Source organism: Corvus moneduloides, chromosome 1 (assembly GCF_009650955.1).
Source record: "Corvus moneduloides isolate bCorMon1 chromosome 1, bCorMon1.pri, whole genome shotgun sequence".
Classification (NCBI taxonomy): domain Eukaryota; kingdom Metazoa; phylum Chordata; class Aves; order Passeriformes; family Corvidae; genus Corvus; species Corvus moneduloides.
This window is the reverse complement of record NC_045476.1, coordinates 97,309,101-97,330,970: the sequence shown is the minus strand read 5'-3', so window position 1 is coordinate 97,330,970 and position 21,870 is coordinate 97,309,101. Positions and strand designations below refer to the sequence as shown.

Genomic DNA, 21,870 nt, shown 5'->3' with positions numbered 1-21,870 from the left:
TATCAGTGGACACTTCTTGCATGTAATCCTGCATGTGAGAAGCTGAGTTCTGTGTGTGTCTCAAATCCTCTATGGACTCTTTTTGGTTTTGTTCCTTCTACTTTTCTACTTGATCATGGAAAATGAATGTTTGCAGAGGGGTGTCTCACTCTTTTGTACTGTCTAGGACTAATTCTTAAGATAGGTGCTTTAATGCTAGGATGGAGAACTTGTGAATGTTCTATAGGAGCCATGGGTTTCTGGAAGAATTCTTGCTTGTTCAAGTCTTATAATTCAGAAATACAGGTCTTGGAATTGTTTAGTTAGTACATATTGGTAAGTCAGTATAGGTCATGACAGACAACATGAGAGTTGTATTTTTACTTAAAAGTCATGAGGTTTAGGAAGGGTCACTACAGCAAGTGATCAAGTTCTGGAGCTGGTATATCAGATAATCTTCCTAGCAGAAATGCTCTTATCTTTTTTCAGAAGCTCCTCAGAATGCTGATATTAAGCATTTTATTCATTCTTGTAACTGAGAGGAAGCTGCTGAGGAGTCCCAGCTGCAGTCTGGGAACAGTTCTGGTGTAAGCTTCTGAGTTGTGTGAATAACTACTTTTCCTTGTCTGCAGCAGCAAACAGCAAAACAGGCAACTGCAGAAGGACACTGTAGAAGATTTTGCTGGCAGCTTTTGCCTTCAGAGTGGGAAGTTTGGATGCCCAAGTTACCCTCAATCAGTTCAGAGGAGGGTAGATCAAGATTTGCTTGATGTTGTATTACAAGGAAAAGTTACTTTTCCTTGCATCATACTGCAGCACCATTTATTTTATTCATAGTAAGATTATTTGGTAGGGGTTTTTTTGTTTGGTTTTTGTGTTTGTTTTCTTTTGCAAAGCCAAAACAGGAAGCTTGACTTAGGAAAAAAACTAACCAACAACCACGCAGTAGATATCTGCATAAGTATAAAGCTGTTCATTCAGCATTCAAGGTATGGCTTTGCAATGGGAAGGACTGAGGAAATGCTGTAGCTGTATGAACTGCTAGAATTTTGTTTGGGTTACCATTACCTCATAATGGTGTCCAGCTAAAGACTGAATGTGATAAATGAGGACTGACAAACAGGATTAACAGTATAAATCACTATTATGTAATCCCTGATCTTTTTTTTTAAAGGCAAGATGCATCATATCCTTCCTGTTCAGTGACATTAGTGAATTTGGAAACATAATTTGTTTGTGTTACTGTCCTACAATACAGCCATATTCAGGTGACTTAAATTCCACCTCGTTCTCCATGCTTGGAATTTACTAGCTAGTTCTAGACTGTGTTTCTTCCTGTTGAACTGCTTACACATACGGCTTATAACCAAGGTAGACTGAAGGACGTGAGTTTGTCCCGGGTTCTTAAGCCCTTGCAGTAATTCTTAAAACAGTTTGAGAACTAATGGGAGCTTTAAAATTACAGAAATATAGTATTTTATAATAAAGTTGTGTAATAATTCTTAATCCAGACTTTGTAATGCTTTACACCATTATCATCCATTGTTTCATTTGATATTTTGAAATATGTATTGTTAAAACTGGGTTGATTTTTAAAATCTGCAAAAATAATACGCTTTATAGGCTGAAGCCAGAAAAACTTGAAGATGATCTTGATAAATATGCTGCAAGTGCCATGAAAATGAAGAAAGAAAAGGTTGATCTTAAAGAATTTTCAGCCTACTTGGAATTTCCAATTTCTCAGACATTAGAAAGTATGTTTGCACTTTTTGATGAGGTAAGAAGCAATATTAAGTTTTAAAATTTTATTACTTTTGGTAAACTCTACTTTAGCCTACTTCTGTTTCAATCGAATTCACTGAGGTCTTATTCTGAGCACTTCATAGTATTTGCTTGCTGCACTTCCCTTTCAGCAAGGTAAGGGCACATATCAGCTAAATAAAGCATTCCTTCAGGTAGAACTTAAAAGGAGTATCAGCTGGACAAAACCTGTTTTTTTCTAGATGCAAAATATGAAGAGGAAGAAAGGGTCAGGCGAGATCTCTGCTGCTGCTCATTGCAGCTGAATGCAGTGTCTGGTAGCTGATATTTCATTTACCGTGTAAACAAATATAAATAAATATAAATAAACTTGTTCTTCTACAGTGCCCGAAACCTGAAGGATCTTGGCAAATGAAGCAGTTTTTCATTCCTCTGGCAATCAGTCAGAATGGAGAAATGATGATTATCTTTGTCAGGATGAGGTGCTGTCTGGACCAGGAGGTGGATATGTCCACAGTGTTCTCTCTTGGAGCAGATGTCATGTATTCAGGGCTTAAATTAGGGTGTGTTGTCCTCTGGTTCTCTGGTTTTAATTTCAGCCCAGTAATTCAGATGGTTTAATGGAAAAAATCTTAAATATGCAAGTGAAGGGTGACAGAAGCAGCACTGTCTTCCAAGAATACTTAAACTATGACTTTTGACTGAGACTCTGAGAAGGACCTGCAGGGCTTTCACCCAGGTTCTTGTCCTCATGTGATTTCATTTCAGTGAGACTGGCTTTTTTGTTGTGGCACATGTAAAAATCTTTCTGAATATTCTGTATTTTTAGCAACTGTTAGTTACGAAAATTCTCAGACAAACTGCACTGTTTTGAGGGGAGGTTTTCCTTCACAGAATGAAGATGGTGTAATTGACATTCGGGAATTTGTCATTGCTCTGTCAGTTGTCTGTAAGCCATCCAAAACTCTGGAAACAATTCAGTTGGCATTTCAGGTAAGCAGCATTTTTTTGCTCTATGTAGTTTACTTATTTTTAGAAATTGTTAATACTGGCGTTAGACTCAATAGAAGTTTCCACATTCCCTTTTAATACTTAATTACATTTTAAAACGGTACTAATGGAAAATTAGATTAAGAGTTCACATTAACAGGGAATGCATTTCAAGTGTGAGTTGTGTAAAATTATGGAAGCTTGCTGTTTGAAATTTTTCTTTGTAGAATTCTGCTAGAATCCTTTTCAGCAAATTAAGTCTCAAACCTCAAGTCCTTGGTATTGATTCCTCTAAACAAACCGGCTGTTGAGTTGTACTTACTACTCTTAGAATGTTTCAACCAAATCTAATTTTTCAAGTTAATAAAGTATTTTTTAAATTTTTCCTACATGTTAATAGAGTATTTTTTTTAATCTCCTTTTTTCCTTCTTGTAAAGATTTTCTTCCCTCTTAGTCTTACCATGTTTGTGTGGTGGTCGTGAAGTCTTTGTCCAGACTTGATGCTTCCCAGAAGTGCTCCTGATCTTGCTCTAGCCTCAGTGGTTTGTCATAGCATCACCATAGATTGTTAATGCAAGCTTTTTGGGAAAGTGACAGCAGCAATGCTTAACCAATGGGTTTCTGACACCTCGATGTATTAATTTTCAATTAATTTCTTTAATATTACTGTTTCAACATGCTGCATCCTGCATCATCTTCTCTCTTTGCCTTGAATTCACATGGTCTTCAGTGTTACTGAAACTGAGAAGTGCTAAGTCTTGATGCTGTCTTCACTAGTGAATGCATGGAGCTGAGAGCATTCAATTGCATGGTGCTACATTGCAGCCTTCTTTTCTGTGTAGTTGTGTTCAGGTTCTTCAGCATGACGACTTCAACTACGTCTTGCTGAAGAAATGAGGCTCCTGTGAATGCTTAGTGTTCACATGTATCATTCTTACCCTTCGGCCAGAATCCAATAAATTTGGCAAAGGAGGAAAGAGCAAAAATTATTGGTTCCTACAAATATTGTGGGAAATCTGCCACTAGTAGCTGCTGTTATCTACTTCTTCTGAGGGAAAAGCTGACAGAAAGGTCTCTGTCCTGACTTCATCTACTTCAGCTATGAAATGGCACAGAGAAATAGTCAGGTGCTGTTTGGTCAGCTCCATGTCTTCATACTAAAATGAACAAATTTGAAGTAAACGTAAAGGGGGCTTTGGGGAGTTCTTTTTTTTAATTTAGCTGTCATGTTTCATAATGTGCAATATCATTTTATCATTTGAGAGGAAGAAAAGCTCAGATAGGGTGGTTATTTTCTTTCTGGAAGCATTTGAAGTTAATAAAACTGTTTCTTAGGAAAATTTCTGTTCTTCCTTATCTGTTTCATTCTCCAACTCATAATACATAATTTTGAGTTACTTTGTTAATTACAAAATATAAACTGCAAAGAAGCTTTATGTGTGTATTAAGAAGTACTCAGCCAGGGAAAACAGGTTTGGCTCATTTTATCCTACTAGTGATGATTGGAAGAGTTACGAAAAGTCTCAAGCTGAGGAAATTTTGCTCGTTCTAAGAAAAAAAAAAAAAAAAAGAAAGAGCCATTTTAATCCATTCCTACCTCCTGTCCTGACTTCACATACAGTAAGATATTCACACAGCTTACCTGGACCCGTTGAAGGATCTAGCCAGTTCATGAGTGTATGACTTTGAACAGGTGCTGTCCTCTGCCTCCTGCTACTTTTTGCTGTCATTTGCTTTCAGAAAAAGTGCAACATTTCACATAGCTACACGTTTTAGAAGTGAGAGTGTTTAGTATATGACTGAAGAACTTGAAAAATAGTATCATTATATGGAGTTGATACGGAAGTGGGGGGCGTGAGAGATACACCTGAGGGCTGTGCTGCCATTCAGTGGGATCTTCACAGGCTAGAGGGTTTGATGGGGAGAAACCCAATCAGGTTCAGCAAGTGCAGGCCAGTGCAGGGTTCTGCACCTGGGGAGGAATAGCCCCAAGTACCAGCACAGGCTGGGGTCTGACCTACTGGAGAGCAGCTCTGCAGAGAAGCACCTGGAGTCTTGGTGGATGACAGGCTGACAATGAGCCAGCAGGGCCCTTGTGGCCAGGGGGCCAGTGGGATGCTGGGGTGCACTGGGAACAGTGTGGCCAGCAGGTGGAGGGAGGTGATGCTTCCCCTCTATTCAGCTCTAGTGGGGCCACATCTGGAGAGCTGTGTCCAGTTCTGGGCTCCTCAGTACAAGGAAGATGAGGAGCTACTGGAGAGAGTCCTGTGGAGGCCACAAAGATGATGAGGGGACTGTTTAGTCTAGAGAAGAGAAGACTGAGAGAGGATCTCATTAATGCATGTAAATATCTCAAAGGTGGGTGTCAAGACAATGGTGCCAGACTCTTTTCAGTTGTGCCCAGCAACAGGATGAGGAGCAGTGGCCATAAACTAAATCACAATAAGTTCCACCTCAATATGAAGAAGACTTATTTATGTTGAGGGTGGCAGAGCACTGGAACATGCTTCCCAGGGAGGTTGTGGAGTCTCCCTCTCTAGACACATTCCAAACCCACCTGGATGCACTCCTGTGCACCCTGCTCTAGGTGACCCTGCCTTGGCAGGGGGTTTGGACTAAGAGCTGCACTCCGGTGTAAGTGCTACACCTTCCCTTCTGAACTGCTAAAGAAACGAAAGGCTGTTGTAGATCTTGTCAATATGGTGTTCATGAACCTGACCACCCAGTACTACCTGACTGCTTGTTCTGTCAAAAGGTAGCAGGTTTTATTTAAGAAATGTCTTGTCCTTTCCCCTATTCCTGTGAAACACTGTGCAGGTTAGGTGCTGGGGGGGTAAAGGCACGATTCCTGATTTGAGCATATGTTGTCTTCCATGGAACTTCAATATTTTTATTCCACTGAGGTGTGCTACCTCATGACAACAGCTTCTGCTTGTGTGAAAAATACATACTTATGCCTGTTTTGTTCAATCTCATCAGTTCCCACCTTCTCGATGATGTAGAGAAATGAAAAGGAAGTTTCCAAAACAGCACTTTTTACATTGTTTGATGTTTGCAGTGTTACCATGCTTGAAAAGGAGACAGGAATGTTTCAAAAACTCTTCTCTCTCGCTTTACATTGTACAGGCAAATTGAGTTATCTTAAGGAAGCTTAATGAAGCTGTATTTCGTACAGATGTTTTGAAGTATTCAGGTCCATTTCTCAGGGAAAAACTGCACATATGCAAAGATGGAATGAGACTATGAACAATTATTCTTAGTTATCAATCTGTCAGTAGTAAAACTAACTCCTTCTGTGAGGTAACTTTTTAGGATGTAAGATTATGCAAATTCTTGTTTTCTAGAATAAATACTTGTAGAAAATTATATGCCCATCACTGATGTATGGGGTAGGATTCTCCTGATTAATACCATTTAGATACAGGCATTTTATGCCAACTGGCTTTTGGATTTTGGTCAAAGGAATCTTGAGTTTTACATCTGACCAAGTGGAAATGGTATCTGATTTAAGCTGACCTAAATATATCTCTCGATACCACAGACTGTCTTGGAGTTTAGACATGTAGCTTAATGGACTGAATATTATTCTCATTTATATATTTGCAAAACTTGTTAGTGATTGATAGTCTTGTCACTGAGTATCACTGTAATTCCAGTGGTTAGGCATGTAAACATAGGACTTTCTTCTGAATATAACAAGCTTTACTTTCTAAGCATACACAGGTGAACTGATGATGATATCTTTTACCCAGACTAATCTGAAATCCTTGATATATCACATCAGTCTGAGAATGACTAGAATTTCTAATACCAAATTTTTATTTCGCTTTACTTCAATGTAGTGCTGTTTCTAGGAGTTGGCATTCAGCTTTGCAATGATTTATCTTGCTGTCTTGATTTATAGCTGTACCAGTCAGAAAGCGGAACTATAACAGAAGAGGATTTAGCTCATATTCTGAAGACTGCCATGGGTGTGTCACAGATTGATGTTACACATCTTTTTAGGGCTGTAGATGAAGACGAAAAAGGAAAGATTACATATGGTAAGTATTCTAACTGCATCTGAACTGGCACAAAATGTCTAAGTTGCCTGCACTCACGTTGATAAACAAAGAAGTTGCATTTCTATTAAACTCTACCTTTTTTAGTTGGCTTATTGACTTCAGTACTGATAAAAGCACTGCAAACAGAGTAAATTTACATTTTAAAAATTAGTTTCACCTTTGGTATCAAATACCGTGTTTGCATGTTTTCGGTTTTCCCTTACACATCAAGTCACATAATACAAGGATTAGCTCGTTCAGCATATTCTGTTCTGTGACTTCCATGTGTGTGGATATGTAGTTTTAAAGGAAGCTACCTTAGCTCTGTCCTGTTGTTTTGTATCTTATGTCTGGGAGCAGAAAAAGAGGGGGTTAACCAGGCTGCCTATTATGTAGTCTGTAATGTAGGTGGAACGGAGGCGAGAAAGGTGAATTTGAAAAATTGAGACCTGAGTGAATAGATTGTGCTGGGAGTCAGAGTACTTGTGTGTTACTTCAGATTCTTTGTTTTATGCAGTAAGGTTCTAAATTTAGTTGTATTATTTAAGTATGAACTGAGTTGTTGACAGCCAACATATTATGTATTTCCAGTAGAGGTGCTTATGACATACCCTGTTCCAATTGTTTTTTCCTCAGGATAATCAGTACGTATTTAATTTGTAAAAATCTTACAAATTAATGCATCAGTGTTAGTAAATCATAGTTTCTACACTAGTAGTTACTGTGTTTCAATCATACAATATGCATGTAAATCTTCAAATACAAAAATATTTTAGTTACTGAAATGAGTGTCATTGCCACTGACCTTTCCTTATTTCCTGACTGTGTCTCCTCTCCTTGGTTCCTGATGCCCTACCCTGTTCCTTTCTGTGCCTCTCATCTGTCACATCCCCAGTATTTCCACATCCATCCTGCCCATTGCCTTCTTCCTGCCTATCACTGTTGCTCTGTGTTTTCCAACTCATACCCAACTCAGCTCTTCTCCCCACCTCCCAGTCACCAGCTTCAAAAATATCAGCACAAATCTTTAGCTGGTAAGCATGGCAGAACTCTAATTTTAGCACATTTCATTGTTTGAGAATAGCTAAATTTGTAGTCATGTACAAGTGAACTCAGAGAAGGTCGTGTGAGTTACCAAAGAACTAGTATTTTAATATTCATCTTCAATAGTTGCAGTTAATCTGCACTTCTTCCCTAAGTGGTCCTCATATGTTCCCATCACAAGAAAATCTGGACCACCAAGCCACAGCAGTGGCCACTGGAGTGCTTGGCTCTCATTTTCACCATTTTATTTCCTGTAGTCAAGAATAGTCTTTTGTGAGGCAACACAAAGTAGATAGTAGCATGGTGTTCACATAATTTCTTTGAAACTTTCCTTAGCGTTTTTTCTGAGAGAAGTGCTCATTTTATAATAGAAACATGTCATTTTAACATATCTGGAAGTTTAATAGTGAGAATAAATATCCAATTTATTAGATTAGAGAATTAGAAGTTGCAAATAAACTTTTGGTATTGCATTTCTGTCTTGAAAGTTCCTGCCACAAATATTCAACCTCTTGCCTTTCCTGAGATTATGTGGAACTTCACACATGCTCAATTTGTTGCACTTACTTACTAGAAAGGAGAGGTGAAAAAACTTGAAGACTACACGGTTCTGAAGATATTGTCCAGACAAGTTCTGAGAAATCAAAACATTGAATCTGTTGGAACTGATGTTACTTTGGATACACACAGCAGAGGTCTACTGACAATCTTCTTTCTAGGGTGTTGGAATTTAAAGCAGGAGAAGTAAGTCAAGTCTTACTTGTAAGAACGAAAGATAAAAGTATCAAACCTAAATTGCTGCATACACGGCAGAGTCTTTGAAGCCACAGATCTCATCCCAAAGGAAAAGCTCAGGTTGCAGGTAAACAGAATAACCAGTAGCAAAATCAAGATTGTGTAACTAGATTGGTAATCAGGAGTCTGAATTGTTGGAAATCTGGATTTTTCTTGCATTTGAAAGTACACTGGTCGCCAAAGATCTGTGTATCAGTTCTCTTGAGCAGTGTGCAGCTGGCTTAGTTGTTCAGATGCACTTTGATTGCAAAGCTTATCCTTTTAGTCTAATATAGACAGAGGCAAGATTTATCAGTCTTAAGGCATGATTATGGAGAGTCTGAATAGGTTCTCTAGGAGGGCATCTCAAATTCTAGGAAACGCTCTACCAGCTCTTGATAGACAATTCAGACTGTGAAAGTGTTCTGAAGACTGCCTGGCTTGCTGTAACCAGAAAAAAAGGGGAAGTGGCCATATTTGGAGTATCTGCATGGATGAACAATCAGAGATGAACACAGAGCTTCCAGGAGGAGCAGCAAGTAGTAGGAGGGTGTTTCAAGGGTAGGATAAAAACCTCTTGAAGTTCTTGCAGTGCATATGCATACTTAATACAAAGATACAGACGTGAGTCTTAGCTCCACTTTGGATTCTTTCTTTCTTTATGTCTCTTTGCTCTTAGTGGAGGTAGAAGCAAAATCACCTTCCTCCCCAAGTTAGACTGAGGTAATCTTTCCTTCAGTCTAGTGCTTCACAGTTGCTTTCAGTTTGAGCTCTTCTGTGATTAGAAGTAATGCTGGAACAGCTGGTTCTTTCTACATCACCTTGTTTCACATTTCTGATGAATGAAGCAAATGGGATTCCAAGCACTTTTCATTACACTCTGCTGAGTACAACTTTGATAAATATTCCTTAATATCTTCAGGACTTATTTCAGCAGGACCCAAAATGTCAGCTTACTGAGATCTATCTAAAATGTTACCCTGTTCAATTCAGTGCTCCCTGAAAACAGAGGTTTTTCATTTAGATCCATTACTGCTAAAACATTGGGGGATGGATCCTCACATAATTATCAGGATGAAAATTTGGATATAAACTATTGTAACTGTGTGAACAACTGCTTCAAGGGATTTTTCTGAATTTATTTTCTGAAAAAATACTGTAAATTCTTGAGAAATCACTTAGACTGGCATCTACAGTAAATAGTCCAGTCTTTCCCATGTTTAATGTGATTGTAAGAGCATCTTTGGTGCTGCTGGTTGAAATTTTTGTATTTATCTTAGTTGAGCCAAATATTAGAATGACCTTTCCCAAGGAAAAAAGGCTATTTTTCATGGTCATTAATATGATGCACACATTGTATGTGTTGTTACAAAAAACAGTACGTCCTTGGGATGTGCTTAAAGCATCCATATGAAAAAAGGGAATGCTTTCATGGTCCTGCTGCAGGCCAGACCCAGTTAAGATTAAGGCTGACAGCTGATTACTGTCTCCTTGTTAGCTGCAGAAAAAGAATATAATCAGTTGGTTTCATTGAATGTACTTAACTGTTCTGATTCTGATGAATCAGTTTGCCCTCAAGTGTTTTTAATACATCTTTGCAAATACTACCACTGTTAAATATTTTAAATATTAAAAAGTCCCATGTTTCTGTCTTGAAAAAGGTTAGATGAATCAAATTCTTCACTACGAGATTTTTTTTTTTTAAGTTGAACTTGCATTAAACACTGTCAAAAGAAACATCTTTGCTGTGTGCATTTTCAGATATTTTGGATTCTTCTTTCCTCATGGAGACTTTAGCATTTATATGATCCATTAGACTGTTGTACCTAGAGGTTTTTCAACATAGATAGCAATGTTGGTTTTCATGACCTAAATTTCATCAACTTTTGTTGAAGTTATAGGTCCAGAATACTCTATATAAACTGTGGATAAAGGATACCCACTTTTTTGTTAGTGGAAGGATAAAGTTACACTTATTTCCTTCTCCCCATCTATCCCTTTGCAACAGTTCAGAGGCAGGGTTGCCCTACAACTTAAGTGCCTTGTGAGCCATATGGCATTCCCTTGCCCTTTGCAGTAGTGAAAAATCATGTCATCTCGAAGAGTGGCAGAGAGGGAAAGCTGCAGTGGTTCCCTTCTTCCATACCAGCCCAGTTGTACTAGGAGGAACTGGGCTTCACTCCTTTGAAAGGCTTCTTCAGGTGTCATCCGCTCTGCACTCCGGGGAATTCACAGCACTGTCTGATCATGAGCTCTTCTGGGATAGCACAGTGAATTTGAGTGGGAGGTGTGTGATACATTGTAGGTGACTGAATTAGTGAAAACATTCACATCCAGATTTTTCTAGTGTCAGTTTATGTTATAAGAATAGCTGCTTGTTGCTTGGATCCTTTACAGTATCCTGTGTTCAAATCATGTCTGAATAAAGTCATATGGGCAAATTGAGACAAAGTTTCAAAAGTCTGATTTTTAACACAAAATGTTACTTCTTGATATTAAGGCTTCCCCACTCCCCTAAGAAGTAATCTGGCTCTTCTTATTATTATTGTATTATCATCCAACATTAAAATCAGGAGTTTTTTCATGTGTTATAAATTATCCCCTCAACATTATTCTCTAAAATACTGGGACTTTTGAAATGCTCTTGAAAGCGGAAGGTGGCAATGACAGCTGCTGTTAGGTTGAATCAAATTATGAGTGCAAAGCATTAAAGGGCATGTCTGCAAAAGAGTTTTAAGAATTTAAGAAATGACTATTGATGTTCAGTGATCTTCAGCTGGAGGGCTTCTGTACTTCCCCAGTGAATAGTGAAATGCTATGTCAGGGCATGTCGTGCTCATCGTGCATTTTAATGCAAATCTGAGCCTGTTTGCCCCTTCATGCAAGCTAAGCTCTGGCCTGAAGTGTTTTCAGAGGGCTTAGATAACTCTTTGCAGCATCTCAGCTCTGCGGATGTGGTAAACTTTTGCTGAGAAGCTAAAACAAGCACGGGGGATAGCATTATGTTAACTGCTGCTATTTTTCTCTGAAGAAATCATGTGATTATATATGTGTAAGTATTCAAATTTAGCATCCTTCTGTTTCAAAGAGCTGATTCTGTGCAACAACTTTTTTTTTTTTTTTTTTTAGATGACTTCTACACATTTGCTGAGTTGCACCCACACTTTGCAGAAGACTATCTCTATGCTGATCAGATGGGAGCTGAGAGTGGCTTGGAGACTCCATCTCTTTCTGCTCCTAATGGTATCTGTACTGACTTCAGCCCTGACAACGCTGGAGATAGAAAGAAGCCCCTGCAGAAGAAACTGAATTAACACTACAACTGTTACCTTCCTCTCCTGGTGAGAGGGTTGTATTTTCTTGGAATTTTCATAAGTCACTCCAATTATACAGCAAATACCAGTTTTGTGTGTGAAAATTCTATCTTAATACCATCCTTTGAATCGTATGTGCTATATTTAACAACATGTTCCAGGTTACTTTGGGAAAGGTTCTTTTGGTTGTTTTTTTTTAAAAGGTCTTTGAAAGGTAATAATGTGAATGTGCTTCATTATTAATGTTCATATTTAAAAGGAAGCGGCACAACTTATTTATATTCCATTGGCTAGTTCCATGTACAAAGTGTCGCACAAACCGTGCATGTATAAAGAAACTGTAGCTACTATGGTGTAAAGTGCACTTTGGTGATTAGTGTTTTCCCTAGGTATGGGAATGTTTATTTGGGGCCAGACTTTGCTGTCCATATCTGAATAGTCAGTCTTGTTGATTTCAGTGGGATTATTCTCTTGAGCAAAGCAAGCATACTTTGGCCCTTTGTTTTGGTTTCAGTGAACAGTTTGGAAATGGTCATACAAAAACTTGCTAAGGATTACTTTTTACTTTTATTGTTGAATGACAAAATTATTTCTCTTTCCATGGTAGAATGAAAAGGAAAGGCTCCTTATCCGTCACCCCAACACTTTTCTACTGTAATATTCCGGATGCAATTAAACATGAATTCTTTCCAAACTGACATGCCACATACTGTTTGAAAATACGTAACCGAACTGTTTGTGCTTTTCTCTTACAACCAATTCAAATCATGTCCATAAAACATTTTAATGGGAGATGTTTACACAGCTATATTTGATTTAGATTTATCAGGAATCACAGGTTTCTTTTGTAGAAAGCCTGTACAGATAACATAGCATGGAACACACCATGAAAACTTTGGTGTATCAGCACAAGTTGGAAAACGTTGCAGTCACTTCAGAGGCCAAGCCAGCAACAAGTTACAGAACATCCTGAAGAAGTGCTAGTTAAATCTCTATAGCAACATTACATATACTTCATAGAACATACATGAATCTTAGAATAGTTTAGAACTGTTAAAAAACCCACCACACTTCTATTAGTAATACCTACGTTTCCTTTTGTAAAGCCAGATGCCTTAACTACTACTGGGGGTCTCAGAGAAAAATCTGGACTATTATAAAACCACAGAGCTTCGTTGATTAGGAAATGTGACAAAAGCCTCAAGGAATAGGAAGGAGGACTCTGTCACAAAATAACTGTGATGGCAACTCTGCTTCCAAACAAACAAAAAAAAATCTTTCAAGTAATTTCTGACTAATTTTGTAGGGCTGTGCTAAAATATGATGATTTTGTGATTGGAAAACTGTTGAGATTTGAGTCTTCCACAAAGGAATTTAAAACTAGATTTGAAAGGAAGGAATTTTAGCAAAGGAAGTCTGTTTGTGCCAAATGCTTTTATAACTCTTTTTTAAATAGCAGGAGGTGTTTTAAAGCTCATTAGGGTATTGGAATGTGTCCGTAGAAATCCCTAACCATATGTGACAGGTCTCCAAACTGGAACTGGCTTTAATAAAAACGGTAGGAGGAAAAAAAAGTAAGAAAATACGCTTTATGAAGGTATGTAGAGACAATAATTAAATTTTTGATTTATCTAGGTAACAAAAGCCAAGCTGACAGGGAGGCAGCAGACTTCCTGACTTGAATTAAAATTGATCATGAAAAACAGGAGAAATGGATTGAAAAAATAAGGCATATGATAAAGTACAGTTAAGTAGGAATAGTCAGCTGCTCAGAGGAGGGAGAAGGTATTACTGTGTTATATCTTGAGGCAGGGATGGCACAGAATATGTCAAACTGAGCACTGTTAACTCATTGCTGCAGAAAAGATGCTCGTGATAGAGGGATGCATCAGCATGTGGCCTGTGAGAAGCAGGGTGGTATTTTTGCATTACCAAGATGTGATAAGGTCTCACCTGAGGTACTTGTTCATACTGGGGCACCTGAGAGAGATTGGGTGTAACTGGGTAAAGTCTGGAGGACAGAAAGTACTCAAAAAGAGAGATCAAAAGTATCCTTTAATCCAAAGAAGAGGAGACTGAAGGAAGATGTGAACAGTCTTCAAATATGGAAAAAATTGCTATAGAGAAAACAGGAACTCATGGATGGTAGATACCAGCTATTAATTGAAAAGGCAAGTTAAGCATTAGGAAAAGTCTCTGACAAAATACTTAGTTAAGCTAAGGAGAAGGGTTATTCCAGATGGGGTGAAGCGCCTGCCTTCCTTCACCGGAGGTTTTAATAACAGAGAAGACAGCTGAGATAGAGACACTTGATTTTGTTGATCATGCCCCAGGGTCACAGGGAAATGTCCCTATGGTCTGTTTTCTGTAATTATACAGTATGTAAGGGAAGGCACATATAGTCTGGACATGTTGCATCTCTGCAAGACTATGGCACGTGGCTCAAGCTGGCTGTCTAAGATATTTATCTTTTGCTTTGTATGTGAGCTTGGGAATTTGAGAATCTCAGAATGCGGGGAGAGTTCCCCAACACGTGTCTGAAAAGAAGAAAAAGGTAAGCATAGAATCCTGTGGATAACTTTGAAGTGAGAGAAGCTCCAAAGGAAGAGATCCTCTGCCCACATCTGTGAAAGAGTAAAGAAAGCTGCTTGAAGTTGGCTGAATACTATTGTCTAATTTGCACATATGGTGTGAGTAACTTGGTCTGTTTTATGAAAGCCCATAGGTTCATTGGCTTTTTTAAATTTTTATTTGAGATGCTTTGTAATTGTGGTGAGTATAATAGCTGTACTTGTGTGCACCTAAGCTGTACAGAGCACACTGAAGGGCGCTGCAGCCCGTAGTAGATGGGCCCTTAAACAGGAGCCACATTCTGTGGTGAAGAGGCACTGAAAGTCCTGTGCACCAGTGAGCTCAGTCCAGAGCTGCTGCAGAAGGCTGGTGACCAACACAAGTCACAAGCAAGTATTCTTGGTGGATTAAAACTCATTTTAAAAAAAGGCATAAGACAAAACAACATATTCTGGAAGGAATTGTGATTCTTCCTCTTTTGAGAAATTACTGAATGAGATGGAGACATAATAGGATCAATGATAGGATGAAGGATCAGCATGCATAGAAACAGCATTAGATCACACATCATGTCACCAACACTGAGATTTATTAATATAATTCCACTGTAGAATATAATATGAGAGTGCCTTGTAGTGAGAGAAAAGCCACATTACCACAGGGTGGTGAACTCAGACTCTTGAGGGCCAAGACCTGTAACATGTGGCATGATTGCAGCAATATTTGTTACAACTCATCCATCAAACTCCAACTGCAGAAGTGTTTCAGTAGTTCCTGATGAGAACCCTTTTTAGAGGCATGTGACTATGGAGCAGCTGGGTTTTGACAGTCAAGTTTCAGTGACTTGCTGCAAACTTGGAGTAGAAGTGAAAACTTCCTTTCCCCTTCACCAAACATTGACATGTAAATGCTTGCCATTAAAATATTACTGATTTTATAGGCAGATTGTTATATTTTAACAGGTGCTATCAACAGCCCCTAAAGTTACAAGGAGACATATGCAGAAATTACTTTGATTCTTTGCAACTACTTAACTTCAGAAATGATCCTTATACAAAAAAATGTAGGGGTGTGAAGGCATTTGACATTTCTGATGAGCATTTTTGTACTCTTATGTAACGTTGCCATCCCTTGCCAAGTAGAGCTCTTGCATCAACCTGAATTTTTACATATTGTATGAGGTACCCAGCCAAGGCTCAGAAGTATTCAGTAATACTTCTGAACAAGTATTTAAAGTTACACAGAAAAGCACAAAATCCAAGATAACTGAAGATTTGGGGGTTTGGGTTTTTTTTATTGCTTCATTTTTATTTTTCAAGCATAATGGAGCCCCACTAAAACCAAACAAATGTTTAGTAGGTGCAAAGCATGTTTAAACCACTGTCTCTAGCACAGTATGGTGAGTGTTATTACAGATTTTTTGGAGAGTCCGTTGCTATAGCAGATACAATGCTTCATAGGCAATCTATAAGCCTTATGGAGAAACTAGGGTGTACATTTAGTTTTATATTCATTAATTACACTATATGTTTTGATGCATTTATTGTAGCTAGAATGATCTAAGTGTGATAAATAGCAAACAGATTTGTGTGTGTTTGCTAATCCCATTTTGAAGGTATAAATCCTTAGGTCACAGGGGTTGAAAAGGACATGTGTGCAGTAGGAAGTGATGCAACCTCTTAAGTGACACAGCTGCCGGAAGGAAATAGCTAAGTGTCACACAGAGCTCTTTATTAATGTGTTCATGCAAGCTGAATACTTCTGTTAGCTAGTTTAAGCATTGGACTGCTTGGAGTACTTTTGTATTCGTAAAATGCAGTAAACATTTTTCTGGAAAAGTCATTGATGCACTTCAACATCTGATAAATTTTTGAAGCAGGTATGGTTTTATTTATTTATGAGTTCCCTGATAAGTCCATCTTTGGTATTGCCATTAAATTATTCTTCCTACTTTTATATTACCATGTGGTAAGTAGAGCTTCTCATATTAACTGTTTTAGTCACCTTCTGCTCTCTGCTCCTTCAAAAATAGCGTTCTCATTAAAAGACAAAAAAAAATTTAAAATTTAAAAATTAAAAAAGAACAACAAAACCACAACACCCTAGTAGCACTTGCTGTAGATCCTGTGATCTCAGAGAAAAAAAAAAAAAGCCCTGTAAGCACAGCTTTGCATACGTTACAGGACTAAACTAGGCTGGAGAGAAAAGAAAATTCAGATTAAAAACTCTGACCAACTAAGTTTAATTCTTCTTTAGGTCAGAGTGTATCTCATAAGACTTTCTGAAATGTTGCATTTTACTTAATGTGAAGCCTCTGCTTTTTTCTCTAGCAGAGTTTTCATGAGTGCTCTAGAAATAAGAAATGACAAATACACTGGCCAAGATTTCTACATTAACAAAACTCAGATTTGGCTCCTAAAGCCACACTGATGCACAAGTTCCCTGTGAACCCGGCACTTCAAACAGTTTGCTACTTTTTAGGTATCTGAACTTCAGCTGATAAGGAAAACTTAAATTATTCTGAATAGATCTTTAACCAAAAAAAAAGAAGGAAGAATACAAAATGGAAAGTAAGAGTTATCATCAGTGCCATTGATAATGAGATATTAATTAAATTATTAATTGAAGAGTCCAGCAAAGCTGCAAAATCTGTTTCACGTATGAGCAGGAAGGCTGACATGGTCATTCGGGTAATTTTGCTACCCTGACTAGGTAGTATTTAAGCCAGGTGGTCTTTAGTCAGAGGATGATTTCTTGAAGGTACTGCAGCGTGCCAGTAGAGGTTTGGTCACTGGCAGTGTAGACAGTGAGACTTCATCTTCTCACCCTGCCTTTTTTCTTTGTATTATGGAGAAAAGTATTCAAACCATGACAGGAACCTTGTAAGATCTCCTTACAGGTAAAAACCCTCCAGCACCACCTCAGAGGCACAAGACGATTATTGTGTGGTACAGTTATGGTGGTGAACTGGGTATACAATGTTGGTCACCAACACCTTTGGTCAAACCACGTATAAATGGTAATACTGATGTAAAACTACTGAGAGAACACAGCAGCAAACACGACATCCTTTAGTTGTGCTTGGACTTGGGTCTGTGAGTATTTCCTGCATCTCATACTGCTCAAGACACTTTCTTTCTCTAGGAAACATTTCAGGTTTCTTTCAAGATACTAATAATTACTTTGACTTCTTCACGTGGAAGAGTGATTTGTTTTGTAGAAAGCAGCTTCTTTTTCCCCAGATGGTGTGATGTGCTTTATCATGTGCAATGTGATTAAACTGAAGTGGGTGATACCAAGAGAGCAGAGGATGTAAGAGGCTTATGAAATAGAGGGCTCATGTTTCTGTGAGATATGCTGAGACATTTCTGCATGGTAGTTGATACTGCCTAGACTGGCTTGCAAATTCATTATGCAAAATAATTTTACTAGTTGTGTGATAGCAGTGGCTGTTTATTCCATTTTCCTTAGCAGGGTGGCAGAGCAGAGTACTCCTGTGCAGGCCAGCTTTGGGATATAGATGAATTTGCAGTTTTAAAGTGATCACTCTGGGAACAGAAACAGTAGAATCACCTTAGCACTGACGGCACCTCAGTAAGTTATTCCTGTTACTTAACTTAGCTCTTTGTGTTATTTTTTTTTATGAACACAATTACCATGCTGCTTTATTCTGAGTGAAGTTGCACAGAGCCATATGAACATCAGAGCTCACTTGGGATAGCTTGGGGATCTCAAAAATGGTGCTGAATGATAATCTGTTGGTATAGTGTTACATTTCAGTTTGTTCGCTTTGACCAAAAATGTCAGAAGCAAGAGGAAAAAAGTCATAATGACTTCTGTAATACTCTATTTTTATATTATCAGTGGGGTGTTATTTAAGAGTGCCAGTTTTAGGCCAAAGTCAGCTGGAGAAAAATCAGGCTGAACTTCTGATCCTGAACCAGCAAGTAGAAAATCCCATCCATGCTCAGCACGGCAGCAAAGTTTTCACTCTGCAGCTGGCCTTTTCTGACAGTAAAGAAGGATCTTTTCTGCCTCTTGGGCTGGTGAATTCAGTTTACTGAATCCCTAGTTCTTGCTTGTGCTGTCTGTTCTTTGTAGGTTTTTTGCAGCTGGAGGGAGACCCTGCTGTCTTTTTAAGCTGACGTGACATTCATGGACTTTCTCCCTGAGCCGGGAGCAGCAGGTGAATATTCGAGTCCTGTTCTGGTAACGCTACCCAAAACTAAAAGCCCATGTACTATTTTAGCTCATGCCTGCCATTAGGTACAGAACTGCTTTTTCTTTTCATACACTTCACCCATTGCAGGTGTGTCCAGGTGACAGCAGGTCAGAAAGAGCTTACGGGATTCTCTTGTCCCTGTGAGCAACAAGAAATTAAATTTAGAAGTATTAGAAGTTTACAGTGCAACCTTAAATTGGATTGACTCCTGACTCGCTATATATATCACTGTCAGTGTGAGCCTGTTCACTTCCATGTTCCAAATGCAGGTTCTATAATGTGATTGCAAACAAAGCCTTCTCATGGATACCGAAGAAAGCTGATGCCCAGACACTTTTCATCCTACCATGGTACTGGAAATGAAATTCATCTGACAATAGGTTGTTTCTAAGTCTATGAATGTATATGGGGAAAACCCAAATACATGTCTTTTATTCACTATCCAGCATGAAGACAATTTTGTATTTTAAACGCTAAAGAAATAAACTTTGAAAGATCTTTTATGGCCTAAGTATATATATTTTTTGTCCTATGTTTTCTTTTATAATGAACTTCAAGGAAAATATTTCTTATATTTCAGAAGGGACATTTAGGTTAGCCAGTGCTGTATTTTCCAGACAACAAAAGCAGTTTTAAAGTAAACATCTAAAAATGAAATTGTATTTTTACATATGTGAATTAGAATTCCTTTAAGTTAAACATGTCTCCTTAGCAATTGTATATACTTAGACAAAAAGCAAAACCATTGCAGCTGCTTGTCTCTATAGTTGTTTGTGTTTGGTGATTTGTTTATATTGCTTTTTCGGATTGCTCTAAGGGTATTAAGAGTCCATGTAAATCAGCAATGTTAGAAATAGAAGTCAGAACTAAATTTCTTTAGAAGTGATAGACTTTGTTTCCTGGAAGAGGACCAAGAGTAAGCATCAGCTAACCTTGTATTATGTACTATACTACTTCAGTGTTGCAGCATTGTGCTGAATTTGACATCTGTTCAATGGGACCACTTTCTAAACCTTTTTGTAATTCCCAGCACCTCTCCAGGTGTGTGACACATTTCTAATTTGATCATAGGTACTAGTTCATCTTTTTTGGAAAAATAAAATTGAGTCATCAACAAGCTGAGAAATAAGTCAAAAAAAAATAGCTTTGATCTCTATTGTTGAACTTGCATTGAGGATATCATTTTTGTATTTTGAAGAAAAAAAGATTGCTATGGTTTTGAACACACTTGAAACTTTAAATACAAAATGAAAAAAGTTAACACTGAAATGATCACACTCCGGAATTTTCTTGTACTGCTACTGAATCCAAGTTAGGCACTGCCATGAAAAGGATGCTTTTAGCTGGAAACCTGTGTTGACAGAGCAGGAATCTGTTTTGTAGAGACTCACTTGTGAGGTATCATGTGGTTGTTCCATCAGTGGTACAACTTCTGTTGTTGACTTCAAGGCTGCTTAAACAGACCTGGTGTGTTTAAAGGAAAAAAAAGCTTTTTATTGTAAGAGCCCTTGGATGAGCAGTGTAAATGTGTAACATGTAGTGCTACTGGATAATAATGATCTGAATGCATATTTTCTGCTGTAAATTTCCCTCACGTGGCTCCAATTATATGTGTACATAGACTATTACCTTCGCACTGAACTGACTATACGTCATAAAATGAAGAGCAAAAACAAGTAATGTACTAAAGATGACCATACCTTGTGGCTCCAATTGTGGAAATACTTTTGCAGAACAAAAAGTATAGCTTCAGTGTTATAAATTTGATTTTTATATTTTTTATTAACATGCATGGAAGACTAAGGATAATATTTTTTAAAAATTAACTTGGTTTTGTACATTTTTTCAATGTTTAAAACTATATGATTTAACATTACCTCTGAATGCCAGTGATCAGTAAATTTTTAAAGGAAATACCTCAATTCAAGCATTCTTCTCTTGTTATTTGTCTGATAGGTTAAAATGGACTATAGGGTGTGATGAAGTGAGCATATGATGTAGGTGCTTAAACTGTGCTATAGAAGGTGTAAGATGATTTACTGAAAGGGACCTAAATGATACATTACAAGTGTTGAGTGCAGTTACACAATCATGGCTCATTCTGCCCAACTGGACATTTTCCTCATGAATGGCTTGTAAATTGAATTTTCAGCGTGAAGCCAAATTAAAAATAAAACAAAAAATACTTGGTTTCCTCTGGATTTCTTTTTTTTTAATAAACAACAGAGTTTACAATAAGGGAAAGGATACAAACCATAATTGTGAGTAAGACTGAGTCTGTATATGTTTAGGCATGATTTGTTGATGTGTGTTCTCTGTGCCAGTGTGTGTAGCAAAACAGTGTTTGTTTACCTGACAACTGGGACCGTGAAATACAGGTGGTTGGAGGTGGGGGGGGGGAGAAGGGATGGAAAAAAAAAGAGAAAGACAGTATCCCTCTGTGATTGTGATATTGGTTCCAGTTCTATTTTGCGTGCTTAAAGAAGAATATTGAAAGATCAAAAAATACTCAAAAAAGACGCTCCAGAATTCCAGAGAATAAGTCTGTCTAAATTAGACTGGATTAGCTCTGGCTACATTTTTTTATCCAGGAAACAGACAAGAAGGGAGCCAACACTCAAGACACCTATATACCTGAGAAATTGATAATGGAGGGTGGAAAAAAGGCATCCTCTGAGGTCCAGTGAGTGTAAGCTGAACCATTAATATGAACAGTATCAAGAATAAAAGTGAAACACTGGGGAAACTCACCAGAGAAGTGACAGACATTCAGCATGGTATGAAGATTTCAAGGGACTTGAAACACTTCTTAGTGTTTTTCTTAATGTTATTCTGTAATTTCAAGTGATGGAATTGTTGTGGTTAACCTTAGCTGGCAACGAAGTACCACACATCTGCTTGCTCACTCTTCCCCCACCCCTGGTGGGAAAAGGAGGAGAACTGAGGAAAAAAAGGAAGGAATCTGGGGGTTGAGATAAGAACAGTTTAATAGTTGAAATAAAATAAGATAAAATAATAATGAAAAGGGTGACAACAAAGAGGAATAAAACCCACGAGAAACAAGTTATGCTCAACATAATTGCTCACTACCCTCTGACCAATGCTCAGCCCCTCACTGAGCAGTGATCAGCCCTCCCCCAGCAACTCCCCCCAGTTTATATACTGGGCATG

At 38.0% G+C, this 21,870-nt stretch overlaps 1 protein-coding gene across 3 annotated transcripts in view; it reads left to right on the top strand.

Annotated features, from left to right (window-relative positions):
- The window catches only part of LPCAT1 (lysophosphatidylcholine acyltransferase 1), a 67,856-nt gene extending 46,965 nt beyond the window's left edge, over positions 1–20,891 (top strand). For all 3 annotated transcript variants that reach the window (XM_032119580.1, XM_032119570.1, XM_032119587.1), the window contains 4 exons: positions 1,603–1,756; positions 2,635–2,733; positions 6,636–6,774; positions 11,722–20,891. In XM_032119580.1, coding sequence (XP_031975471.1) covers positions 1,603–1,756; positions 2,635–2,733; positions 6,636–6,774; positions 11,722–11,906 — 577 coding nt within the window. In that variant the 3' untranslated portion in view covers positions 11,907–20,891. The remainder of the gene's footprint in view (positions 1–1,602; positions 1,757–2,634; positions 2,734–6,635; positions 6,775–11,721) is intronic.
- The last annotated feature ends 979 nt before the right edge of the window (positions 20,892–21,870 follow it).